The following is a 27957-nucleotide window of genomic DNA, read 5'->3' on the forward strand; positions in this document are numbered from 1 at the left end:
CAGACTTGGTCCAGTTTATTTTAAAACTAGAGACAAAACTATACTGTTCGAAGATACTAAGTGTATGTGGAAGTGAATTCTTTATATCAGGGAAAAATAAGAGGTTGTCATCAGCAAAGAGTGATATATGATGCTTGGTAGATTTAAGTATTATTGGTGTGATGTTTTGTGATATCCTAATAGACTGTGCCAGTGGCTCAAGTGCCTTTGACTTTTTAAACGTTTTATAAAGTTTGACAGGCAATGAAACTAATAGAACACAATATATCTTTTTTTAATACGTTTTATTTGATAGTTTTGAAGAAAAATAACAAACTGTCAGAATGAGCGTAGATCTACATATAAGTGCATCATCTATACAGGCATGGATAAATATTTCTGTTAGCTCATTCTACAACAGAAGAGAAGAGTGAGCAAAAAAGAAGGAAAAAAATAAAAATAAAAGAATAAAATAGAAAAAAGAGCAAAAGAACAACAGAGCATATTAACTTATCAAAAAGAATAAATAAAAAATGAAAAAACAAAACAATAAAAAAAGTGGGCCTTGGTTTGTTCTACTCTAATAGAATTTAAGCTATATTTTTGTTTATGTGTTCTTCACCATCTGCTTGTGGCTTAAGTTCAATGCTCAAGTATACGCAAAACTTCGCTCTTTGTTGATCTTCGTTTCGCCCCTATATTAAATCTGTGTCTGTTAACATCTTCCATCGTGACTCAAAGACGTCACCTATATTCCTTATCCTATGTGTAATTCTCTCCATGTTATTAACGTCCTTAATTGTTTCTTTCCATTTAATTATTTGTGGTGGGGTTGGTTTAAGCCAGTTTTTAGTTATCTGTTTGATCGCCGTTATTCTTAAAATTCTATAGAGCGATTTATCTGAGTTAAGGGACAGAGCATGGGGGGGAGCTCCCAAAAGTAGATCTTGTGGACCGAGGAGAATAAAAATCTTGTTTATTTCCTCTTTCACTGAGGACCAGTATTGTTCTAAAACTGGGCATGAGTAGAATATGTGAGAACACAATATATCTGATAACCCTTTTATCTAACATAAGATAAAAGATAATCTTAGCGTTCAACCACTTCCTTGCTAACATTATCATTAGTGAATTACAACTTTTCTATTAAAGATAAAAACACAATTAAAAAAAGTGATGTTAGCATTCAGCCACTTCCTAGCTAATGTTAGCTTGATTGTGGCTGTATACTTGTCAAATATGTTGTTTAAACTTGACAAATGACCAGTTTGTCCCATGAATTTCTACTGTACATGGTCTGTTCAGTGGCTTTCATTTAGGAAAAGGTGATTGGTCTAATTCTGCTTCTATAAAATTAACAAAATAAAGATAAACATTAAAAACGGAAGTTAAGCTGCCCAACGTTAGTGTGAGGTCAGAGGAAAACGGCAGCAATGTCAACATAGTGAATGGAGGCAAGGCTTTAAAATAAAAGGTGGTGGTGTTGGTGGTGGGAGCACAAGATAATGAGAGAACCCATGGTGCTAGTTCACACACAGATATTGTTAGAGAAAAAAGCTGACATAAGAGTTACATGATATGGGTGCATAAGAGGAGAGATCTAGGCATGAGGAAGAAATGGGGGGGAGTGGTGGCAAGTTAGAGATTGTGGGGTTGGGGGTGGGTGACTCCCAACTGACTGGATCAGCATCAGCAGCATTATAATGAAAGGATTTAACTCTGCTTATCATCACGGTGTTGGACCAAGCCTGGGAAATTAGGCCAAGTGTGTGTGGGGGTTGGAACTGTGAGTATTTTTTAAGACAGATCAGGAGTGTGTGTAGTTGATTAATCCACTGAGAAACAATGTAAGTCTGTATATTGTCTTTCTTTGCTGAAGTGCCTTTTTCTTGCCAAAATCTCAGCAGGCTGTTCATGTCTCTCACTCCATCTCTCTCATTCTCTTTTCCAGAGGATGTTCAAGCAGCGAGACAGAGAGTGAGGCGGGAGATTTGTTGGACCAACAATTTGAGGAGCTCAACAACAAGCTTAACTCAGTCACTGATCCAACAGGCTTCCTGCGAATGGTGTCCAGAAACAACCTGTTCAACAGGTACAAGATTTTGCCAAATCACCCTGGCATTCCTGCACTCAGCCCTTCATCCAAAAGCTCTACTTAAACCTACTTCCCCCCCCCCAAAAAAAACAGAAAGATTAAAAATATCTGCTTGGGTAAGGAGATTCAGGGCTATTGTGGCTCATGTGTGAAAGGAGTCTTTTCTATTGTTTAGCCAGCGCAGAGGCAGCATGTGAATCCTTCTTATTAAATAGACTGAGTAGAGCCAAGCTGCTAAAGCCCTTATCGCTGCCTGCTCTGATGGAGCCTTGTGTGTGTGTGTGCGCGTGTGTGTTCCAAACACAGACGTCGATGTGGTTTTAAGATGTTTGCCCTGTTTGTGTTTGCAGATTGTAGATTTATGGCTGTGTATTTTTTAAGTGAGTCTGCCAGTGGCTCCTTCAGAGTATTATTGAAAACCACTACCCACAGTATTCATTTACATTGAGCTGATTTGTAATGTACACCAATAGAATGTGTGCATGTGTGTGCATATGTGTGTGTCTGGGTCATATTTCCCTGTCCTCGTCCACAGTTGAGCTGGTCTTTGATGAGAGGGTAATTCCAGCTTTAATTGAGTCTCGGTGCTCATTAAGCTCTTTTAATGGGCTGCCGGTAATAATCCGCTCATTCTTTTGGGCCTTAAAAAACTCTAAATTATAAAGCTCTTCGTGCTTTGGAGCCTATCGTCTATCACAATGCTGAAGCAAGAGAAAATGAAGACGACCTCTTTGTCACTTCTATTCATACATCTTGGGGGTTGATATCAGATAATGTTATATACGTACTTTTAAAAACATTAATAATTAAGCTATTAGTAGTATGAAGACTTCAGTATTTTCACAATTTCTCCTAATTAAGAGAAATTAGAAAATTCAGTAGGCTCTAATTAAATGACATTTAATCCAAATAGCTGCATGTTAAGTATGAAATAGATGTGCTTCTGGATGTGATGTCTTCATTTGGTATTATAATCGATTGCCCTATTTTAACACAGAGATCTAATCTTCACCAGGGAGCTCAGAAGGATTACTATGGGAAGGTGATAATGAACAACTCCTCGTGTCTAATCCCCTCTGTGTGTAATTGAAAACGTTTTTATGCACATTGATAGCATAATGAGATAACTATGAAGTTGTCAGTGAAAAAAGACAGGAAAGACACGCGTGTGAGGAAAAATACTTTCATCATAAAACTGGAAAATAGGTTCAAGTCATGGCTAAAATGAGGCCACTTTAAAATGTATCATAAAGGCTAACAGGTATCTTTTGCACGCTTAAAAATGTGTCTCTCCACTGCAGCCTGGACTTGTCAGCCCCTGAATCCAATCTTCACCTTCAGCCTCACTGCTTTCATTCTTTTCTTTTCACTGTTTCCCTCTGCACTTGACACTCACCTTCTCTTGGCTGATCCTTTGCCCACTCTCTCATTCTTTCTGTCAGCCTAACAAACGATTGTTTGCTTTCCCATGGAGGCTCATGCCAAGGCCTGGGAGAGAGACAGAGTGTTGGGAGTCTGGAGGGAAGCCAGTGGCCGGGGGCTACCAGAAGGGCAGGATAGATGTCTGTTGGCTGCTGCCCGGGAGAAACTCTGGCTGCTGGAACAGACGGAGAGTAGTGACAAGTGTGGCTATAAAACTCAGGCCTGTGCGCCTACAGCACCGGAGGCTTATAAGCCCACGGCTACTATTAGCACAGTTCTCAGTATGTTATGTGTCTCTGTCTGTGCAGGGAGGTGTCACTCCTGTCACACAGGAGACGTGCCCCGAAAACACATGGCCGCTGCCTTCTTTCTGTTTGCTTCAGATATATATCATAGGAAATAAAATGAACAATCTCCACACATGGAAACACATTTTTATTACACCTGGAATATGTGCCTGTAAAAATGGGACGATAACTCCTTTGCTGCTGGTGCCAATTAGATCACTTCCAACACATGTTCCTGTAAAGCTCTAGACTACCACAATGCATTACTGCCATCTAGTGGAGCTTTACATGTTGGCAATGTTCTTAGTGTCATTATTATACTCGTGCTTTCAATGAAGGATTACAGCACATCACAATGGAGATTCAGTTTGTCCTGCTTTTATCTGCCTCTTACTCAGTGTGACTTGGATCTGACAGTGAGGATATAAAAGAGAGATGAGGCCTCTGTGATGGAGTGTTGGATCAGTCTCTTTTGTCACTACTTTGTGCTGCTACTACACAAACTCACAGAAACAACAGTGGCTGAGTATGTATCTTTATAGAGCCATATCTGATGCAACATTATGCAGCAAGTTAGACATGGTGCTTGCAGCCACATTCTGCAGCACATCTGGAAAGCTCATTAACTGCAGCAGGATGAGTTGATTTTAAAGGGTAGTTGGATTCAAGAGTTCCCTTTTAGTTTCTCATTTGGTTTCCAGATGTAATAGTCATAGCCCAGCTTACTTTCTTTTTAATTGTAAATTTAATCAGCATTAGCAGTTGTTTTATTTTCAAACTTTCTTTGGACATTAGAGTACAAAAAACAGCTATGGTTATGTTATTTATGTTAATCTTAATGTACACCAGCTAAGTACAGTGGTATCAGATAAGACCTGATATTTATATTGAAATGTATGGGGACTTGAGCTTAGCCTTTTTATTTTGATATCTGATAATCAAGAAGAAGGAAGATCCTTTGAAACTATAAGAGAAAAAAAGACCTGTGATATGCAGTAGTATAAACTGTATACTGTTTATATACTGTATATATACATATAACTGTATATATATACAGTTTATGGTTAATTGTACATGATGTGACAAACTATTAAATGCTACCAGGGGTCTGCAACATGAACATATCATTGACAAAATTAAAACAGAATTATTGTTTTTTGTGTTTGTGCAGGAGTTGCCAGAGTATGACCAGCCTGTTCAGTAACACCATGTCACCTGCCAAAGATGGAAACTCTTCCCTGCCTCGTCGCTCCAGCAACCTCGGAAAGCCTCCACTGCGGGCACTTTATGATTTGCTAATCGCACCTATGGAAGGGGTGAGAGTTGCCTGTATGACTCACTGGCTGCCTGTTGATGCAGTCGGGTGGTAGAGAGAAGGGAGACAAATAAGAGATAAAGGGGCACAGATTGAATGTTATTTAGTATTTGTTTTATTTTTTCATACTAATCCTGTGGTCTGACAGGGCTTGATGCACTCCAGCGGGCCTGTTGGCAGACACAGACAGCTGGTGATGGTGCTGGAGGGAGAACTGTATCTCATCCCCTTCGCCCTGCTGAAAGGAAGCTCTTCAAATGAATACCTGTATGAGCGCTTCAGCCTCATCGCTGTTCCCTCCATTCATGGCCTTGGATCCAATTCAAAGGTTGAGCTTAACATATTACTTGACTGTAGTCCTTAAGTTGTATAGACCTATGATGTAACCTTTGTTGTCATGCTCTCAGGCTCACTCCCGGCGCCCTGGACCAGCTCCCTGCGGTGGTGTCTCAATGGCAGCTGTGGTTGGGAACCCTCGACTACCCTCACCTGTGATGGACCGCTGGCTGTGGGGACCCATGCCCTCTGCAGAGGAGGAGGCCCTCATGGTTGCTGAGCTGCTGGGTTGCCAGCCACTTGCAGGCTCTGCTGCCACTAAGGAAAGAGTGATGAGTGCCCTCACACAGGCTGAGTGTGCCCACTTTGCCACACACATTTCCTGGAAGTTGGCAGCACTGGTGCTTACCCCAAACCCTGAGAGCGTACCTGGTGGTGCTAGTGCCAATGTTGGAACAGTGGGAAGAGGTGCAGGGGGGAGGAGAGGCAGCAGTGGTCGGGGTAGGAAGGGCTCCATTGGAAGTGGTTACACCATCCCAGAGTCTCTCCACATGCAGGATGACAGCAGTGATGTGGAGAGCATCTGTGACAGTCCGCCCCTCCAGGAGTTTCTCCTGACAGCAGCCGACATTCTGGACCTGAGGTTACCTGTCAAACTGGTAGTGCTGGGGTAGGTCGAATTGTTAAAATGAACCCAATAAAATAATGTCTGTGCAGGTTCTCAGTCATCCAGGTCATCTGTACATTTGAAATTACCACTAAAATAATATTTAAAACATGCCTAATATTTGATTTAATCAAGTTCTAAGGTATTAATCAGTTTGTTCTTAGGTCAAAAACAAGGATAAAGTTAGTCATTGTTTAGTCATGGATTAAGGATGATTCAAGGATATTGAAGTTATCCAGTACAGTACTAGAAACAAATAGCTTTGTAATTAATAAGACAATGACATGGTACTTTTTTGAGCTGAAAAAATGAGAGAAATCTGAATTTCTCCAGATTAAAGTGGTAAAGAAAATTACAAATATATGAAATACGCTTGACTATTCTCTGATTTTATAAAGTCAGAAATGTTAAAGAAAGAAAAATTGGATAGAAAGAAAAACATAGATTATTTTAAAAAGTCCATATCTTTTTCTTAAACAGCTTTAAGCTTTAATACTTTGTATATCATGGCAATTGATGTCTGTGTCATTGTGGCTTCAGGTCGTATCAGGAGTCCAGCAGCAAAGTGACAGCAGATGGTGTTGTTGGATTGACCCGGGCCTTCCTGGCTGCTGGGGCTCAGTGTGCTCTCGTGTCCTTGTGGCCTGTACCTGTCGCAGCCTCCAAAGTTTTTGTCCATGCCTTCTACACTGCCCTGCTTAATGGAACCAAGGCGAGTGCAGCTCTGGCAGATGCTATGAAGACTGTGCAGAGCAGCAAGCAGTACTCACACCCCTCCAACTGGGCAGGTTAGAGATGTCATTAACTAATGTCTTAATTCTACAATCCCATTTTTTTTTTAAAAGTTGACAATGAAATTGACCTCTTCTTATTGCTTAATTGTCTGTCTAGGATACATGCTGATTGGCAATGATGTCAAACTTAATAGCCCCTCATCCCTCATTGGCCAAGCCTTGGCAGAGATTCTGCAGTATCCAGAACGAGCACGTGATGCTCTGAGAGTTTTACTCCACCTGGTGAGACATGGAGTAAAAACACAAGTAACCACTCAGCTTAAGGAATGTCACAAAGAAAGCCTTAGAAATAACCAACTCTGGTCCTTGCAGGTGGAGAAGTCTCTTCAGAGGATACAGAATGGCCAGCGTAACTCCATGTATACATCCCAGCAGAGTGTGGAGAATAAGGTGGGGGGCGTCCCTGGCTGGCAGGCCCTGCTGACAGCTGTGGGCTTCCGTCTCGACTCCGCAGGCCCTGGTATCCCTGCTGCTGTCTTCTTTCCCGTTGCTGATCCGGGAGACAGGCTCCAGCAGTGCAGCACCACTTTACAGTCATTACTGGGTATGCATCTAAAAGAAACTTCACATCATTGTTTAATAAGACTGAGAACCTCTCCTGTGTTGTACTGATAAGTGATAATGTATTTTGTGCTAAATATTTTAAGATTGTTTTCAAAAAAGGCCATCTTGGTCCTTTTATTTCTCACTGTATATGATGTCATAAAAACGTGCCTGATGTATGAATGCTGAAGAACTTTCTTTCATCCCATCCCTCAGGTCTACCGCCGCCCGCTCTTCAGGCTTTGTGCAAACTCATCACTGCTTCAGAGGCAGGAGAGCAGCTCATCAACAGGGTAGGCAGCTGCAGCTTGGAACAAATGATTCTGGATTTTTTAAATCTAATGCACCACAAAACAAATTGGTCTATGGCTCAACTGACAAATACAGTTGCTTGTATTTAGTGTTAAGAACTACTTAGCGATTCCTTTTTTTGTAATTAGTATCATGAGGTTTCTGCGAGAAGAGAATATGAGGGATATGGTATGACATAACTTAGTTACGCCAAGAGTAGATACACGCTAACTCACCGGCAGCTCAAGAACTGGAGTAATCTGCATAAAATCAGTACAGCTAAGCTAGAACTAGCAGTTTCATTTCAAGTGCAAAGTCTTAACTACAATCTGAGGCCTGTTCTTTTGCACCCAAGCTCGTGACACCCGAGAATTAATCTTACACTGCAGTGTTTACGTGTGACATGTGAATATCACATGCTTACAGTGAAAGAAAAACTATCCACTTAGCTGGTGATTAGCAGTTGGTGACACCTCTTACTGTGATTTATGGCCTCAGGGCACGCAACCTGAAACGTGCTCAGTGTAACCTATGTATGCTTATTGCACAAAACGTTTTACTGTGCTAGATACTTGTGTTAGTCTTTGCTGTTATCCTTCTTGTTGACCTGAGCCCTTTGTGAATGGCCTATGTGCATGCTATTAAAGCCTATTTTCTCTCCCCTTCCCTTTAACGTGCCATCTGAAGGCTGTAAAAAATATGGTGGCAATGGTGAGTGTGCCTTCACTTACCTGCACTCCTTCCCACTAATCCAATCTCTGCTTTCTGTCCTGATTAACTTTCCAAAGCATTGATAGAATATAAATCACTTTTGTTGTTTATTTTCTGTGTTGAGCACCTTCATTCGTTACATTTAGCCAAACTGTAGTAAACACTGTCTTGCTCTGTTTTTTCCACTGCTCCTTCCTGCGTGCAGGTCTTAAGGTTTTCGAGTATTTAAGGATTTACATCAGGGTTCATTATAGGTCAAACAATGTTTCTGTGTGGTAGAAGGGATAAAGCTATGATGTAAAAGCAAGCCTCTTGTTATCCTGGAGAGCTGAGTGAGGAGAAGAGAAATGTTTACACGTTGTGCAAAGTTACATGAGGTTGACAAAGGTGTCTCTGTTCCAAGCCCAGTAATCCCGACAAAACAGGCGTGTCTGCTCTCAGCAGGGCAGTGTAAAGCCCAACAAAGCTCCAACCCTTTCTCTGCTTCATCCTGGGATATGTTCTGACTAAAACATGTTATGAAACAGCTTTACAGCCTACTTCAGAAAGTCTTTGTACAGATTTTGTTGTCATAATATCTGAAAACTTAAGAACCTGAAAAGGAAGTATTAATTTAAACTACACTATTTAGAGGATTTAATTTCCTGATAGAATAGGAATTTTTTGATCTTCCGTATACATTTTAACCATGAATCACATCTCCAGTAAATTCACCTGTTTATTTCATTTATGTAGTCCTTTTTAATCATCATCTCTTTTCCATTTTACATCCTCCCCCTTTTCTTTTGCAGCTCCACCAGGTGCTTGTCCAACTGCAAACGGGAGAGAAAGAACAGGATTTCTCCCTCCTGCCCATTCAGGTGTCCATAAGTGTGCAGCTATGGCGACTGCCAGGGTGCCATGAGTTTCTAGCTGCCCTTGGTGAGTCAAATGTTACCTAAGAAAACGTCCCCTTCCAACTTCCCACCCGTCATGCTTCCATGGATCTCTGTGGACTTACAGACACATTCTCTAATGTTGAAGTTTAAACTATTGTCTTAATGTGTTTTTATGTGCAGGATTTGACTTATGTGAAGTTGGCCAAGAAGAAGTGGCGCTGAAGACAGGCAAACTAGCCAACCGCCGCACCTTGCACTTTGCTCTCCAGGCTCTGCTGGCGCTGTTTGGTTAATATATTTATTTGTTCTTGTTTCTTGTTTAATTTCTGTTGTTTTAAATCTCAATTTTTTTGCTAACTTTACTCTTTTTCTCATTCTTCAGACTCCACAGAGCTGCCCAAGCGTCTGAGTCTAGACAGCTCATCTTCTCTCGAGTCTCTAGCTTCAGCTCAGTCTGTGTCCAACCCTCTGCCTATGGGATACTCAAGCCTTCCCTTCTCTCCTCCTTGCCTGGACAGTCAGGCATCAGATGCCATCTCTGTGTACAGCCTGAGCTCTGTAGCCTCCTCCATGAGCTTTGCTTCCAAGTCGGAGTGTGATTTCCTTGGGCATCGGCAGCGCGGCGGGGCCACAGCACATTACTCCATCCACAAACACTCTCATGTCCCCCGTAGTCGCTCCTCTCCCCATGGGGCAGCTGCTGCGGTGGCAGGAGCTCGAGGGGAAGAGGAGGAGTATGAGGGCTTTTCTATAATCAGCAGCGAGCCTCTTGGAAGTCACTGTGACTCTCTGCCTCTGCCACCAGGCCACAGCCAGCGCCACCACCGCGGAGGGAGGGGGATTGTTGGGGGTTCCGGCACAGGAGCAGGGAGAGGCTACTCTGTATCAGTTTCGTCAAGGGGCAGCGTCAGCACCCCCACATCCCCTGTCAAAACCAGCCTGGTACCCAGCTCAAACTCACCATTCCAGAAGGTGGGTAAGGTGAGCAGCTCAGATACAGGTGAATCCGACCAGTCCAGTACCGAGACGGACAGTACTGTCAAGTCTCAGGAAGAAAAAACTGTCCCTCTGGACCCTCAGGAGCTTGCGCAGAAGATTTTGGAAGAGACTCAGAGCCATCTACGAGCTGTGGGGAGTCTTCAGCGAGCCGGGGCAGAAGGTGGAACAGTGGGAGGAACCCCAGCTCGGAGCAGCGCCTTCCGCTCTTCTGAAACCAGCGCGTTTAGCCGTCCTAACAGCAGTGCTAGTGGTCGAGCTCAGTCCTCCCCAAGACCCAAACCCCCCTCTCGTTCCTCTTCACTGCAGAAGATAAGCTCTGGCTACAACAGCCCTGCAGTCTCTGAGTCTTCTCAAAGAGATGGTAGCCATCCTTCACCCACCCTGGACAGTCATGCACAGTTCAAATTAAAATACCCGAGCTCCCCATACAGCGGCCACATCTCTCGCTCTCCGAGCAACGTGTCTCCCAGTTCTGGTCACCAGTCTCCAGCTGGTAGTGCCCCTTCCCCTGCTCTGTCTTACTCCTCTACGGGCTCAGCCTGCTCTACATCTGCTGATGCCCCAGACCTGGACCGGCTGAGAAGAGGGGTTATTGATGAAAAAGTCCAAGCTATACACAATCTGAAGACCTTTTGGGCAAACGCTACGGCCCAGCAACAGCAACATCTAGGTCCTGTCAAAGCCGTCCACAGCGCTTCTGGACCCCTTTCTTCTGCCAGCAGGGATGTACTGAGCCTTCTAAACCTCTCCCCACGCCATTTCTCCCATAATGACACCCAAGACAGCCTGGAGCTGCGGGAGCTGGGGCTGCATTCACTAGACAGGAGCAGCAAGAACTCTTCAAATGGACACCACTGCTCCAACCCCAGAAAAGTTGCCCCATCACCTACTATTTCCACAAGCAGCAGCCCTGGTGCTCGCTCTATCCGACTACCTGCCGGCAATGGATACAAGTTCCTGTCACCTGGAAGATTTTTCCCTTCCTCTAAATGCTGAGACATTAAAAAAGGTCCCTTACTTTAATCCATTTTTTGCTATCCTGTTTGCTGGAGGAGTAGGGCACTGTTTAAGCTTGACTGACAACAAGAAGGATTTGATTGGTCATTGACTGTGATCCTGGAGAGGTACATGAATGCTTTAGAGAGGGTCATGTCTTTGTGCCCATAACACTGTAAATGGCAATGAGAAATACTCAACGACCTGATACTGTGTTTGTGTGTAACTGTGTGTCAGGTAGATGTAAATGCCATTTGGTATTTTCCCTCCAAATCTGTGCTGTTTGTATGGGCCAAGATGCAACAGCTCTGACTGATTTCCTCCATTCTGTTTTTTGTTTTGTTTTTAAATTTAATGGTTATTGTTATTATTGTTTGTTATTGTTATTAATATTATAATAATTATTATGTTTTGTAAATTAATTCCAGTGTTTCACAATCAGTATTACGCAATTTTATATTATTAAAAAGTGAACAAACCTGTACCATGTAAAGATGGATAGAGTGGTAAAAAAGATTTAATATTTTTTATCGAAATCAAATGGGCATTTTGCCTGATTTCTTTGTGAATTGAGTGTCTGCTCTGAAGCATGGATTCTCTTGCTATTCAATGTTAAGTACCATGTATGACTTTTTAGCCCATGATTTTTTGAGATTAAACATAAAATTCTCATGACAACCATCTGTCATTTATCAGTAAACTGTTTCAATAAAAAACAAACATGTTTGATTTCTTGTATTCCTAAATTTCATAAGAATAAAGAATAGTAAAATCAGATTTTAATAGATGGATTGGTAGGCTATACACACTATTCATGCCATACTACAGTATACTAACTACATGCACCCAATAGCAGACAACAGGTGTAAGGACACGTCATTGTTGGACTATGAAAATAAAACTGCAGACCAGGCAGCAGATAGTTAAACTTTCACTTAATCTTTAAAATGTTTTCCGACGAATTATGTTTATTTGTTCATACAGTAGCTCAATAGCTGGTGTGGTTTTATCCATAGACTGTAAATATTACTATTATTAGGTTTTATTTAATATAATTATTAGGTTTTATTTTAATATTATTATATTTTATCAGACCTGGTGAAGGGAGGCGGGTTAAAGCTACCAGGAGGTGAATTCATTGGTTAATTCTTAGTAGTAGATCCGTCAGCGTCTACTTTAGCCAATCATCGTTTAGAGGGGGCGGGGCCACGTGTCGTTCCCTGCAGCTCATGACGTCATATCAATCAGCGGTCGCTGGGCAGTAGCAGCATTATCGTCTGGAGCGGGCGACGATGGTCCTCATCAAGGAGTAGTAAGTGTCATGATTCTCTCTGGACTGCTCGGTGTTTTTAAATAAGAAATTAAACTATCTTTACGCAGATTAAGAAATAAACTGAGGCGGGAGAGGTTTTTGGTTGTTTTAGTGCTAGTGGAAACTTTTAATGTGTGTGTGTGTGAGACGCACGAGGGGTAGGGTGGGATTGCTGTGGCCTACCGGCTTTGACAGAAACACTGAACAGTGTGTGTGTGTGACAGCTGCTCTTATTATACACTGTCTCATACAAATACACACTCCGTATCTTACCTCTGAACAGTTCAGTCTGTTGGTGTTTTGTGCCTCGACATAAGCTTTTAAATGATAAGTGTTTTAGCCTGCGAGCTTTTAGGCTGAACAACTTTCACCAAGTTGAAACAGGAGTCAGCGAGCTCAACAATGCTAATGCTAGCTAACTTCACGGTATGACCGCCGTAGTGTAATCTTTGCAACATTGACACAATCAATCGCAACAGCGCATGCCAATCGATTGATGATAAGAGGCTGATGATTAGTTTACGTACTTTACTGCTCTCTGTAGTGAAAGATAACGACACGACTAGCTTGCTAGCAGTATCACTGTTTATGTTACTCTTGTGTTAGCTAGCTTTCAGCAGACTCAGTCTTGATGCTGGATTTGAAAGACCTCTGTCAGGTTATAGTTCTCTCAAGTCACTGACGTAAACTCGTCACTATCTCACAATGCGAGTTCATGTCAGCCCCACAGACCGCCTTGTAAAAAAAAACAAAACTTGTGTCAAATCTTTGCCTGACAGATCAGACAATGAGAGGATGCTGGATGATCATCAGTGTTTCACGGTCTGTCAAATAACTCATCTGAAGCTTCAAGCTAACGCCTTCAGCACAGGGACGTGACACTAATTGGATTAAAATGTGTATAACAACATGAATTTCATAGCTTAGGTAATACAGGCTTTAACGTGAGAATGAAAAGAAAACACTCCTCAGTAAGCTGACCAGCAAAGGCTCAACACATATCTCATCCAGGTTTAATGTTTGGAAAATCAGTACTATTGAGATCATCACACATGTGCCCAGTGGTTTGTTAACGCCCTGGAAGAGCCAGGATGTCCCTGTTATTTGAATACATTTAAAGGGGATGTTGACATCAAGTTAAATTCAGTCTAGTGTTACTCGAGGGCAAGATTATTATTCTCTGTCAAAGTTTGCACTGTTGGTCATTCACATCAGCGGAGCACACTTGCAGAAAGGTTTTATCAGAGAAGAGGATTATTTTGAAAATCTTAAGAAAACAGTTAGTTTTTCAGATTTGAATACAGCTCTGCTTTGATGCATTAAGAGAACTTCCTGCTTTCTGCTCACTTTTTTCCTCTTTTACTGTTGTGTGGTTAGTCGTCACTGCCTGAGGCCTCTTGTTCATCAGGGTAAATGATGCAAGTGCTTTGGGTAGAGCATGCCACTCCCTGAGGTCTGTTGAGACATGAAGAAAGAAGTTGTAGGATAAACAAAGTAATCCTATGAAATAAATACTCAGATTCATTTATATTTTTTTCATGGTTTATATTGCTGTCACCGGTCTTGTTTTTGGGGGGGGGGGGTTTTCTCAGCAAATCATGTAAGTGTTCTTAATGTCTGGACAGTATCTCAATCCCAGCTTTACTTGCTATTATTCCACTTTGGTGAATCATGGGTTCCTCTCATCTTGCTGAAGAAAGCTGTGTCAAATTAGGCAGTAATAGTCTTTTTTTGTACCTTTTATTTAAAACTAAGAAGGTCTCTGTGAATTGTCAGTTATTTTCAAAGCCACAGTTAAGCTTGTTATGAAACCAAACTACTTCAGAAGTGGTTTAGTTTTGCTTCATAAAATATGGAGATTTGATTATTTATTGTTTTAGATTTAAAAAAAAAAAGATCTATTCCCTTTCTGCCAGTGTCTAAACAAAGTGAATAGAATTGAAACTTATTTTCGATGCCTTCCTTGAGTTAAAAATGTTATTTTGTTGTTTTTTATTTTACTCAAGCTTGTTGTTTACCAGAGTGGTTGGAGTACTTCAGTAAAGGTTTTGTGTGTATGTAACCAAACTTCTCTTTCTTTTGCAGCCGTGTGGTTTTACCCTGTAGCGTTGAGGAGGTGAGTTATCCATCTTTGGTGCTCCATTTTTATACTGACAAAATAAGAAATGCAGTAAAGTTCTGTAGTTGACAGAGTTCTCAACCCTGAGACAGTAAAGCGTCTGCATTTTGGCTCACTTTATTTACAGTGCTGATGTGCTTGTTGGATTGCAATTCTATTCAACACTTTCTTAGGCAATAGATGTATGTTTGTTCACCAGAGTGATTTGATCTAAAAGACTCGACACAGCTCGAGATTCATCGCTACGTTATAGGACCCACGAGACTGGATAGCAGTATCGATCAGCTCAAATGTTATTGATTATTGTGTTTTGAAACATGCAGAACCAGATCATTAATGGAACCTGGTTTGTTTCCCCATCCCTATTACAGCACTGACAGACATTTTACGAATGCACACAATCGTTTTTTTCTGTTTGACTTGCATGCAGGAGAACCTTAATCCCTTATTTGGGCTTTACAGAGCAGTGGCTTGTGGTCAACAAAGGTTTCTGTAATGCACCTTTTCCTAAAAAATGATTCAACAATTACAATTACCTTATCATTGTGTTTGGCTTCTAGTTGAAAGTTAAGACGACCATAAACACATCCTTTGTTATTCTTGTGAATGTTTTACAGAAGCAAGATTAGTTGTTTGTGTATAAAAGGCTTATGTCATCAATCCAGGACTCACCGTGGGGCCTTATAAGGGAATACAAATCTCTCTGCAATTATTGGAGCATTTTAAAGCTCATTCCTAAAAATGTCAAAATAAGCATTCTCTTTAGGAGAAGTACTGTGGAAGCTGAAATATTTTGCAAACATCTAACCCTTTGTTACTGTCTCATGTTGAAATATAATGACATGAGACATGAGAGAATTTGGCCTGTAGACTAACAGTCTGAATATCAAATAGACCGTCCAGTAAGCTTCTCATTGTGCTGTAATTTGCAAAGACAGCAGCATGATTGAAAGAAGACCCTTGTTCCCACACTCCAGCCTGCACAGGATTATTTAAATGAGTTATACTGTCGTTTTCTCTGCAGATTTTTCAAAGTCTGTTGGAGTGACACCAAAAAAATAGTTAAATTTGACAGTGGTTTCCAGCCTGCTTGAGGTCCAAAATATAATACTTTTTTTTACAAGCGTACCAGGACTTCAAACCACACACTATTTTATTCCTGTTTCAGTTAATAAAACAAACTCAGTAAAAAGTTTGTCCAGCGTTTTGAAATGTGAAACGTTTTGATAAGTGATTGTCTGTTGTGTTATTTATGTTCCAGTATCAAGTGGGACAGTTGTTCTCAGTGGCTGAAGCCAGTAAAAATGAGACTGGTGGTGGGGAGGGCATCCAGGTACTCAGGAACGAGCCCTACGAAAAAGATGGCGAGAAAGGACAATATACACACAAAATCTACCACCTTAATAGGTATGTGCCCTTTTGTACATCATTTGATTTCATAATTACCGAATTTCCCCCTGGGATTAATGAAGTTATTAATGATCCTGAATTGTTTATTCACAGTGTAGTAGCATCATTTTGCCACACAGTGGCAGCATTGTCCTGTCTGTGTTATGAAGTGTTCCTACAGTTTTCACCTTCATATGCTTTTCTGTAGAACCTCTGATAACTGAGACAATATGTCTTCCTTCTCCCTTTCTCCCACCCTGTCTTCCCACCGTACAGTAAAGTCCCATCTTTTGTCAAGATGTTAGCCCCTGAAGGCTCCCTGGTATTCCATGAAAAAGCCTGGAATGCTTACCCCTACTGCAGAACCAGTGAGTCCCCCTCCCCATATCACTTTACCTTTGCTTTACCCTGACACCCTTTGTCTTCTCCTTTGTTAAATACTTTTGTGTGACTTGCAAATGGTCATTTATTTTCTTTCAGTTTGAATTTATAGTGTTACTTATATGTACCAGTTTATGTAATGGTGTTTTCCTCCATTCTCCCCATGCCTATCTTTGACCCAGTTGTGGAAGTAAGTTACCTTTTAATGGCTTCTAATATTTCTTACATTATCAGCATATTGTTCTTACCCAGTTTAAGTTGTTTGGGTAAACTCCATTGACTTTCTATACATCCACTTCTTTTTCATCCATTCTGATCCTTCTTGTTTTTCTAGAATGAGTTTATGAAAGACAATTTCTTTATCAAGATCGAGACCTGGCACAAACCAGACCTCGGAACTCAAGAAAATGTGAGTACCTATTTTTCTTTTTACGCAACACTCAGTTAAACTGCTACATTTGAGTTTCTATGCTGCTACTATTCTGTTTTGTTTTGTTTAGGTTCACAAACTAGACAGTTCTACGTGGCAAAATGTAGCTGTTGTGCCCATCGACATTGCAGACAGAATGCAAGTGCCCAATGCTGTAAGTAGAAACTCTAGTGGCACATTTCCAGTGAAAGATACTGACACAGTGTAGCGCCTTCATGTGGTCAAGCCTGATAATAACTGAGCAGTCTGCCTGATCGGATCTGCTGTAAACAGGGAATGTTTACATTTATTATTGATGCACTTTTGATGAAACTCAGTCACTCTTTTCTATTTACATTGAAGCATATTATTAAAATAAGTTCATCACACATTCTCATATCCGACAGTTACTCCATCCAGTCACCAATCTGTACAAAACATTTAAAACTAAAGAGATTTTAAACTTAATAATTTGATTTTAACATACTGCACATGTTCCAGTAGGAGAAGCTTTAATCTGTTTAAAAGATAAAATATTATATAAAAGCCCTTATTGAGATTGTTGATGAAGTGACTGATAGATTGACTTATTATTACAGCCATACAAACGTATTCATGCATATTTCAATCAGAATCCAGATGGACGGATTTGTTAAATTTAGACATGGAAAGGCGTAACCACTCTTCGGTAGCAGAAAGGTTCAAATGTCTTTATTAAATGTACATAAGGTAGAACATGATCAAGAAAATCTGTATCTGTGATGCAATTTAATCATTTCTTTGTGTTTTGAATACATGTGAATGATTTAACATTTCTAATTTCTCAACTTGAAGTCTTTGAGTTTAAAAAGTAAACACACACTCTGAGCATCCTAAGATTACTTAAATCATACTTCAAAATATAAATAAGAGTTTTTAATGATCCAGTTTGAATCTCTGAAATAGTTTTTGAAGATGTTACACATTATTGCTGTTATTTAACATCGCATTGCCTCATTTCACTCTGGCTCTGTGTGTACACACGTGTTTGTGTGTGTGTGTGTGTGGAGATATGGCTAAGAAGCGTTGGTTGGTGTGTGTGTGTGTGTATGTGTGTGTGTACATGTTTGTTTGCGTTGGGTGGTTAACGAGGCGGAGGTGTTTGCCTTGCTGGAGGAGTGTGTTGTGTCTAAGGACCCTATCAGCCCTCAGCCTCGGGCATGGCTGCAGGGCCTGGGGCGTACCTCCAGCACAGATGAGTTTGTTAGTGTAATTAAGGCTCACAGTGCTTCATATGCCGGAACTAGACAAACACACAGACACACTCGCACTCTTGCACACACTCTTTTACTTGAAGAGTTGGTCTCTTTCGTCCACCACTGCATATCGATTCATGGACCTCATTAGTGCAGTGTATTGTTATGGTGACCAAGCTCTCAGCATTAAAACAGTTGAATTATACTGTTTTTGTAGACGTTTCTGTCTCTTTCCACACGTTAGGCACCCTCCTGTTGGCTGATAGCCCTGAAAAGTAGCTCTTTTGCTGCAGGCATATCATGATTTATTTAAAATTGCTGGGCCCTTGAGCTGTTGGTAATTTGAAAGCCATTTCATTTATTTGTATTACTATTTCTCATGCTTGCTTTATGAAGGCAGTTTTGTAATGTTTGTCATGTGCTTCTGTGTTTGGCATATGCGCTCAGTATTGCACAGTATTGCTCAGTGTTTTTCTATATGTTATTACTATTGGATCAAGATCTTTTGCGCAACAGGGAACATGTGGTTACTTCACTGAGCTGTGTTTTTCCGGTTAAGTTAAGATTGTTGTTGTGTTTCTTTCAGTGACTGCAGATTTTTTAAACTGTTTTATCAAATTAAAGTTACACCTTATTGTTGCTTGATTCATGGTGTAGTCATATTTCTGTATACAAATTTAAATTGATAACAGATGACCTCAGCTTGTTGAACAGTTTGTCTCAGCTGAGTATAATGTGTGTGTTGTTTTGATCATATCATTTCTTCTCATTGTAGGACTACAAGCCAGATGAAGACCCTGCCAAGTTCAAGTCGGTGAAGACCGGCAGGGGACCCCTCGGGCCCACCTGGAAGGTAGGACTCTAATAAACAGTTGATGTTATGTATTACAATAACATACTACTACAATTCATGTCACAGCGGGCTTGTCAAAGATATAACCCATGGACTATTTGAAGGGGGTTTACACCCTGGTCATTGTAGTTCACACAAGACTTGGGTACACAGCTGTAGTTTCACATATTCTACTGCTATGACTGCAGAAGAGCCTGGATTATACGTTACATAAAAATACAAGGCCCTAAATAAAGTATAGTTAGTCGTTATAAAACATAAAGAATATGGACACTGTAAAGAAGCTACAGACCTCCACGACTGGGACAGAAGACACTATGCATACAACAGTTGTTGGAAAAACTCGACAGCAAACAGAAAGCCACTGTAGAAACCAAAAGAAATGATGCATCAGACAGTATGTGGGAGACTCTTGGATGTAAATGGTGAATTAAAACTCAGTGGTCTTAGACCAAGAATTGAACATTTAGTGTGTCTGGGGGCACCAGCTTCATGCTGTGAAGAGACTCCTCTGCAGCACGTCTAGATAAGAACAGGGCAGAGTCAATGTAGCAAAGAAGGGGAAATCCTTGTAGAAAACCTGCTGCAGTTTGCAAAACATCTGCTACTTGGGAGAGTCTTTATTTTCCAACAAAACCACGACCCCCCCAAGAATGAAGCCAAAGCTACTCGGGAAATAAACACATTGATACACATGTCCTGGAGTTAGACCTCAATCCAATCAAGGAAGTGTGTCTGGACTAGAACAATGAATTTCACTTTTAGTCCCTCGAAACCTGACATGTGTTGTGTGAACAGAAGAATGGAGAGACATTTCCGTCTCCAGATGTGCAGATACAGATCAGATAGAGTCCTAGTTACATAGCCCCAGGCCTGTAGATCTTAAACAAGTGTAAGTTGACATTTTTATGCTATACCTAATTGAGATCGATAAGTAGACATTTTCACACAATCATTCAGTATTAACTCCAGCGCACCATCTTGTAATACTCAGAGAAAGCCTGTATAGGAGAGCATAATGCTGGGAGAGACTGCAGGTTGATGAAGACTAATCACCTCTTTCTCAGCTCTAATTGGATGTGATTGAAATTTCTAGTCACCGGGTCAGATAAAGGTTCTAATTTATAAAGATGATGGAATTTTTTTAATTTGGCAAGAAGCACTAATGTCTAAAGACTGATAACATTTTGATTAAAAGGAATATGTCAATAAGACTAAACTCATCCACATAGATAAACTTTGGTAGGAGTTCTGTTGCGTTCCCCTGTAAACCTCGCTGTACCCCACAGCCTTACAAACAGGTCCTGTGCTCTGTGTCAGATCATTGAGGATTTTTATTCTGCAGTGGAGCCCTCAAAGTTCACCATGGGAAATGTTCCTCTGCTTCAAGGATTCTCACAGAACAAAGGCAGCAAAACAGCTTTAAAAAGTCTGAATAAAGAAGCACAACTTTCTATTTTGTGTTTTTAATTAGATCACTTTCCCGTCCGCTGTGGACACGGAAAAAGACTGTTTTTGAAAAGGTGAAAAAAGAAAAGAAGTTACGTGACAACAGAGGCACAATTTCTGCCAGCTTCTCAGAGCAATAAAACTCTTGTCTATCTCTGCATGCACACATGCTTGCATATCGGTACCCTTTGTATTTCTGAAAACTTCTGCTCCTTTGAGTGGGGCACAGAGAGGGAGAGAAGAAATGTCACCGTAAGTGTTTTGATGTAGAATCCGTTTCATGTGAAGTTCTCCTTTAGCGATGACAACTTTTCTAAACCCACTGCAAATTTAGAAATGTTTCTCATTTCCCCTCTCTCGCTCTCTTCCGTGATCGTGGCATCAAACGGCAGTGGGATGAGGGTGATTGAGGCGGGTCTGTGGCATTTTCTCGTGGAATGCCGAGCCAGAATGAAGTGATTAATTAAACAGGTGTTCTCAGAGGGTGTGTGTGTGTGTGTGTGTGTGTGTGTGTGTGTGTGTGTGTGTGTGTGTGTTCTGGGGGCGAGCAGGTCCTTGGTGTTAATAATGTAACCAGCTTTGCACCGCAACGCCCTTATCGCTTCACTAGCACCGTTTTATCTGCCTTCCTTGGCCACAAAGGCATGTCTGTCGGGAACGGTGTCGCTGTCAGGGCGGAGGCAGAGAAATGGTTCCTTCATCTGGAGTTTATCCACTTTGCTCTGCCCCAACCCCCCTCCGCCTTTTCTTCTCTTCTTCACAGGGAGGCAAAGTGCAAGCAGCGGATGGATTTAGAAAGTGTGTTGTAGATTAGGGCACTTTTATCTGTGCAAAGCACATCTTCATTTTGATAATTATTTCAGCAAGCTCCCATACCCAAAGCATTATGTATTAATGATTTTCATCTTTGAATGCAGCCAAGATTAGTCTAAAATAATATTCTCTCCGCCTTCTGCTGTTTTTACGATTATTCTCTCAAAGTTTCTCTCAAGTTCTTTTCTTCTGACACTCTGCATAAAAAAGTGATGTGTTCTAAGTCTTGTCATTCTTTTGCTTTTCCTCTTCTGACAGAAAGAGCTGGTTAGTAAGACTGACTGCCCGAGGATGTGCGCTTACAAACTGGTCACAGTTAAGTTCAAGTGGTGGGGCCTGCAGACCAAAGTGGAGAACTTCATCCACGAAGTAAGAGGGGCGTGCTGACACAGTTCAGCTTCACACAGTCACAATGTACACTCACAAGCTAGATTCACATTCTGTACAACTGTGAAGAAACATTTCTATACCTCTCTGTTGTTTTTGACATATATAATGGTAATATGTCATGGTATTGTTTTTTTGTAAACAAAACCAGTTATTGATATTTTCAGGGGAAGACTTTGTTTGTGTACATATTGTGATTAAAACATCTTTTAAAATGACCCTTAAATATTACAACGTTGATTTTGACCATGTCGTTCAGCGCTAACTAACACTCCCGTTGTCTCCCTCAGCAAGAGAAAAGGATCTTCAATAACTTCCACCGTCAGCTCTTCTGCTGGATTGATAAGTGGGTGGAGCTGAGCATGGATGATATCCGGCGGATGGAGGCAGAGACACAGAAGGAGTTGGACGAGGTGAGTTCATCATTTTGAAAAAAAAACAAAAAAACTAAACACTCATTGGTCTGCTGTGTCAAACATCTGGGGTAAACATTCACTGCTCTTGGTTCCTCCAACTTTTCTTCTTCTTTCAGCCCATTTCATTTGGCTTTTTTTTTTTTTCTTTTTCATTTTAATTTTCTAGCATGGATATTGATTTCGGCCATTGTCCCTGCTTTATTTGCCATTGATTTATTGACTATTGAAATATCATTGTTTTGTATTTGCCTGTTTCGTACTGCCAATCACAAAAATCAATATTGCCTTGTAGATTAACTGTAATAGATCATTTTCAATCTGATCCAATCAGAATTTTGTCAACATTTTTCATGATTACCAATCTTCTGTGATTTGCTGTATTTTCATTCTTGTCTAGATGCGTAAGAAGGGCTCTGTGCGAGGTACAAAGGCTGCAGACCAGTAGCCAGGGCCAGCTGTAGGTCTGTCGCTGTGTAAGTTCTCACTGGTAGAGGGGCCAGACTTTCAGATGCTTTCTCTGCTCCCTCTGCTTTTCTCTGTTTTTCTGCACGCCTGTATGCTGCTATCACTTTGTACTCTGTGGTGTCAGTGGAGGACTCTTAGTCCCCTATGTCTGAATTGTGCATGTGTGTGTTCATGCATCACATGTAAGGCCATAGCTCACTCTGAATTAGTAAATCAATAATGCCAGATTTCAGAGAAATATGACATACATTATAGGTTGTTGTGTCTTTTTGCTGACCCAGTGAAAATCTCCTAAATGTTTTACACCAGGACATGTTGAATATGTGTACACACTTTAGTATGCTAGTGTTGTCATCTGGATGTATCCAAGACATCTGGGCAAACTTAACTCAGAATCTCTTGTTATTTTTTAAAGAGGTGGCCGAAGTTTAAAAACATAAACAGAAGTTCTGTTCCCGCAGTCTGTACCTGCTGTCCAGATCCTTTCCTCCGAGGAACACAGAGCAGAGAACAAAAACAGTCCTTTTCCTCTTAAATCACAGGCTTTAATTTCTGTGAATCATATTCTCTGTTAATTCTTACCACTGGTTGGCTCTTGGAACCACTTGAAATATCAGTCTGGGAGCATTTGGCCGTACAAGGAGAAAAAGGGAGGACTCTGTGCTGGACTGGCCATAGCAGAACAGGCTCAAACATTCTTGGCTTACAACCAAAATACAGCATTTTCTTCTTAGCCCTCCCCTCTCTGATCTCGCCCAATTCAGCATGTGTTTCCCATTTTCCTTTGGAGTAAGTAAATATGCGGGTGCCATCAAAGAGGGCTGTGGTGAGGAGGCCGATGATGCCTGAACCTATGGACCAGAGGGTGCGCAAGGTCACAGTTTGACTGCACGGTACGACAGTGTGACCATGGCCAAAGCATACATACAGACACTGCCATTTAGGTTTCCATTAGACAGTGCTGGAAGAACTGTTGAACTTTTTTTGCACTTTTTTTGTATTTACTGGTTGGGTGTTGTTGGTGAGGAAAGGGGAGTTGGAGAGAGGGACAGGGCAAGAATGAAGGTGGATGTGTGTGTGTGGGGTGTGGGGTGTGGGGTGGGGTGGGGGGGGGCCTCAAGATGGCTCCTTTTTACCTCATTAACATACAAATGGAATTCTGCAGTTGAGAAGAAGTCGGTGCTGTGATTGAGAAAACAGGGAGGGAAGGATGGGGAAAAAGGATGGAGAAGAAGTGGGAGGGCGACTCCTCGTGCCATTTCATCAGATCTGTCTATTCCTCTGTTTAGAGCCACTGTTGGTTTGAACTGTTCCATTAAGGTGATTCGGCTATCAGATTCTAACACTAATTGACTTTCCAAAGCCATCAGCCTCAGGGTTGGAGAATTTGAAAGTGATGCTTTTATCTACCTAGAAGACAAACAAGGGGTTTGATAAGGACTGGTTGAGCAGATTTTTAAGGAATTATTGAATATTTAATAGTAGAAATCATACACCACAAAAAAAGAGATGGTTTCACTGAGGGCGCGTTCACACTGGCATTCTGTACCGTGCCGTACTCAAGCATGATTGCCCCCCCCGCTGCCCCATTCCCCCCAGCTGGGGTCACACTGCATCAGGACTAACCATGCCTAAGCACGATTACCTCTTGTCCATAACGTCATAATACAGCACGTGCATGCTTTATGTTATTATGAAATATGCTCAGTTGACAAACAGACGGACTCGAGGAAAAAAAAAGGGATGTGCAGTCGAGTCTGCGTCTGCACATCAGATAACACAGAGAGCATGACAGCTACTTTACAGTCTTTGCGGATTATTTTAATCAGATACAGCCATAAATATATTAAAAAATAAGAGACGCGTGGCAGAGTCTGCGGCCGCACATCGGAGAACAACACAAAGAACATGACAGCTACTTTGTGGCTTATATTAAGTCATTTTAGTCAGATACAGACATGAAACTCCGGATTTCTCCATAATGAAAGCTGTCAATGTTGTGTACCCGCATGCTTGTGCTCGTGCATGAAGTGTACCATGCTGAAGCACACCACTCCGAAGTGTGCCAGAGCCAAGGAAGTGTACCGTGCCTGAGTACGGCACGGAGCGGTCACACTGGTCAAACGAACTGGACTTTAAGGTTGAAGCGTGCTTGGGCACGGTACAGATTGCCAGTGTGGTCGCGCCCTGAGTTCCACTAAACCTGCTCTCACCTGTTTACGCTACATATACTGTATTTAAAGTGTTGTGTATTTTCTTGTTTCCCCACAGCTTCGCAAAAAGGGTGAAATACGAGGAACCAGCGCTGCAGAAGATTGAAACGGCAGATTTTAAACATCCACGATGCCTGAAGCAGTGGAGACTGCTAACAGGGTTCTTTTGGTGCCACTTTTACTTTTCCCTGAACTGATTCAGGCTGTGGAGGAGGGGGGGGGTGCTCAGCTACCTACAATCAATAGAGCAGATCCCTGACTTCAACCCAATCATAGACATTCTATACACTGATGAATTGATTTCTAGAAACCAACACGATCCTAGCTGATAAGACTCTGGTTAATTTTGATCTCCTGGGCAGAGGTAGGCCAACTACAAGCCCCGGCCTTCAAGAGATATGAAGAGGAGCTTCTCACAAACAGAGATTTATTTTCTTACAAAAGCAAATTCATCGGCTTGATTCCACTGTGGCAGATGTTGGACCAAATATTTCCCCTTTTTATTGTTTCGATTTTCCTTTTTTGTTCATGTTCTCTCCAAAACATTCCTCCGCAGATGATGCCCTGTCTGACCTCTCTTTGTCTCCGTCTTGGTTTTAACTGTATACACACAGTGGCTCAGTGGTTTGCATTCCCCAGGATGAGTCTGTCTGTTTGTCATACTCGTGTTCCTTCCTGCCACAGCCTCCATTAAGAGATTACTAACACCCAAGGCGCCTTGGCCTATTGTAACCCTCCCCCCATCACCCAATCTCACTCAAAGCGCTGCATCTTATTAACACTGACAATCATGCCCGTACAGGTATTCATTCTCACACCGTTTTTATAGAAACCAACACACACACGCACATGTGCCACATTTCCATCACGCACATGAAGATAAACATGTGAATTCACCCTCACATGCACACTCTCACAGGTGTGGATGCCTTTGCCGTGACTGATGCCTTGAAAGCTCAAGCTGGGCAGATCCATGCAAGCTCGCTCTGCTAAAGATGGTTACTTTGGAAGTGTTTACAGCCCCCCTCCTCCCCACCACCACGCTCTCAGACACTCCCTATTCTGGAGACACTCGCACAGGAAACATGCAACACAACATTCACCTCCCAAACAGCTGTCCCCAGAGCAAAAACTGCACTGAAAAACAGCCACAGATGGTGCTACACCCCTCCAGCCTCTGTCACAAGCCAAACTGCAGCATGCCTCCACCTCACCCTGCCCACCCCAGAGGCCCGGCTCGCTCATCTAGGTCTCTTAGGTTTACGCTCCTTTCTGGGTGTGTTTACAGATTCCCCACAGCCTTACCAGAGCCCGGTCAACACCAGTACCGCACACTGCTTGCCAGAATCTTCAACTTTTGTACCTGTTGGACCTATTAGCCCTACTGTACCTCTGCTGCCAGCTGTTGCTCTAGCTACCTCCCTTATTTCTGACTTGCAATTTTTCCTGACACCTTAAGGTTAGCTCTCGCTATTAGCTGCTACTTGTTGGGAGTGAATCATGGCAGACAAAGCTTTATGAGCAAATGGTTTGTGAGGACTTCTACGTCCTTCGTTCGTCTTCTTGTTTTGTGATTATGTGTCACAGCGCCTGAGGAAGTGCAATTCCTTCAGTAAGTTGAGCAGCCTGTTGTTACCGCACATTTTTACATCTTTTCCTCACATCCACAGTTTGAGGAATACGCCATATTAATGACATTTTAATCCCAATAGTGCACTTCTTCCCCTTATCCTACAGCATCATGCCTTCAGTATTGATTATCACAAGTGTTGCATACATTTTTAGTACAGGTTGTTTCCCCATTACATCCTCCTGTGGGTTTTTTGTAGGGGTATTTGTGTCCCATCAATGTCTTAAATTGTTCAACAGGAATCCAGGGTTTGTTTTTAAGAGGTCTACTTTCTATACTTTTTCTTGCGAGACAAACGTGTAATAAAATCCTCTAGGTTCAACAATTTCAATGTTTTTGTATTCTCTAAACTGTATGAGGAAATGTGACCACTTCCTCGTGAATGGTTATTGGCTTGTCCAAAGAGTGTGAATGGATATCTGGTGTGTTTACATAAAGTCAGCAGTCGTAGGCTGCAAGTATAGGAAAGTTTAAGAGTTATTGTTTGAAGAAACATTTTTAATAACAACACAATCATCTCAGGTGACCAGAATGACACGAGGATATTTTTGATATTGTTACTCAGTTGCCTCAAACTATTCACTTTCTTTCACTGTGCCATATGCTTTGTGGTGTAATGTAGTATTACAGTGTCTATATGATGGGAAGTGGTTTTAATTTGCCCTGTTCTTCTATATCACAGTATGAGACAGCCAGTTTGACTTTGTATCTACTCTGGGACTGTATGCATATGTCTCAAAGAGCGTAAAGTGTGAAACAATTGGTCTTCAGTGTAATCAATGTGGGCAAGTCTATCTTAATGATCCCCGCTATCTGCCAAATAGAGCACCGAGCATCTAGAGAGAACGGGCTAAATCAATGGGTTGCCATCTACCAAGGCAGTGATATATTCACAATGCTACTGTACAGTCTAATCCTAATTTATGAAATCTATAACTGCTTCATTCCTGATCTATTTGTTTTTAAATGTTTCTGATCAGCTTTGAAATTCAGGGGACACGGTAGTGAATGTATGATACTTGTGCCTTTTCTCTGTGTAGACTTTTTTTGTGCCATTAAGTCTACATATTGTACCTAAATATCAAATAAATGTTGTCCAGAAAATATATATTAGATTCGGTTTTCTGATTTTTGGAAAGGTTTGTTAGATTGTTTCTTATAGAGCGGGCTGTTATTTAATCATTTTAGTTCCAACAGGCTGAATATTAACATTTCCATTTTATCAATCCACAAGGCCAAATTCATTTCTTCACTCTATTCCGGCCAATAGCTACACACTTAGGCCAGGACGACAAAAAAAAAAAGTTTCTGCAAGTTAAGGCTTCATCCATGGGCAGCCACTGGTTTGCTCAGGAGTCATATGCTGATATTCTAATTAGATCTATTGGTTTCAAATGTCTCCCTGATGACCAGCTGATGGCACTAGGAAGCAAATATATGTGAATACTACCAGTCTTTATAATAAGCCTTTACAGTAACCATTACAATAATATGCATTTTGTTCGACAATGTTACTCAAGCTTGATCAGCTTAGACAAGGGCTGAGGCTTGACTGGACATTTAAGCTCTTTACTGTAAAAGCACATCAGATAAGATTCCCCCCCACCCCCCTTCAGAAAAGTGAATCATGACT

General features: G+C 41.5%; 2 protein-coding genes across 5 annotated transcripts in view; both read left to right on the top strand.

The window, feature by feature from the left end:
• LOC110001945 (tetratricopeptide repeat protein 28) overlaps positions 1–11982 on the top strand; it is a 165256-nt gene extending 153274 nt beyond the window's left edge. For 2 of the 3 annotated variants that reach the window (XM_065964689.1, XM_020657530.3), the window contains 12 exons: positions 1931–2071; positions 4955–5099; positions 5247–5426; positions 5506–6044; positions 6582–6829; positions 6933–7057; positions 7148–7379; positions 7595–7671; positions 8357–8380; positions 9172–9301; positions 9439–9546; positions 9641–11982. In XM_065964689.1, the coding sequence (XP_065820761.1) occupies positions 1931–2071; positions 4955–5099; positions 5247–5426; positions 5506–6044; positions 6582–6829; positions 6933–7057; positions 7148–7379; positions 7595–7671; positions 8357–8380; positions 9172–9301; positions 9439–9546; positions 9641–11253 (3562 nt within the window). In that variant the 3' untranslated portion in view covers positions 11254–11982. The remainder of the gene's footprint in view (positions 1–1930; positions 2072–4954; positions 5100–5246; positions 5427–5505; positions 6045–6581; positions 6830–6932; positions 7058–7147; positions 7380–7594; positions 7672–8356; positions 8381–9171; positions 9302–9438; positions 9547–9640) is intronic. The other variant, XM_065964692.1, reaches the window with a different exon arrangement.
• Positions 11983–12464: 482 nt separating this feature from the next.
• LOC110002108 (phosphatidylinositol transfer protein beta isoform) lies at positions 12465–27432 on the top strand. 2 transcript variants are annotated; one of them, XM_065964701.1, is made up of 12 exons: positions 12465–12565; positions 14651–14681; positions 15946–16091; positions 16350–16441; positions 16637–16644; positions 16789–16863; positions 16955–17038; positions 18874–18951; positions 21472–21582; positions 21891–22013; positions 22414–22489; positions 24753–27432. In XM_065964701.1, exons 1-11 carry the CDS (start codon positions 12546–12548, stop codon positions 22459–22461), a joined length of 816 nt encoding a protein of 271 aa, XP_065820773.1. In that variant the 5' UTR covers positions 12465–12545; the 3' UTR covers positions 22462–22489; positions 24753–27432. The 2 variants fall into 2 exon arrangements, with proteins under 2 accessions (XP_065820773.1, XP_065820779.1); XM_065964707.1 differs by lacking the exon at positions 22414–22489.
• Positions 27433–27957: the final 525 nt, after the last annotated feature.

Source organism: Labrus bergylta, chromosome 2 (assembly GCF_963930695.1).
Source record: "Labrus bergylta chromosome 2, fLabBer1.1, whole genome shotgun sequence".
In the NCBI taxonomy this organism is placed as follows: domain Eukaryota; kingdom Metazoa; phylum Chordata; class Actinopteri; order Labriformes; family Labridae; genus Labrus; species Labrus bergylta.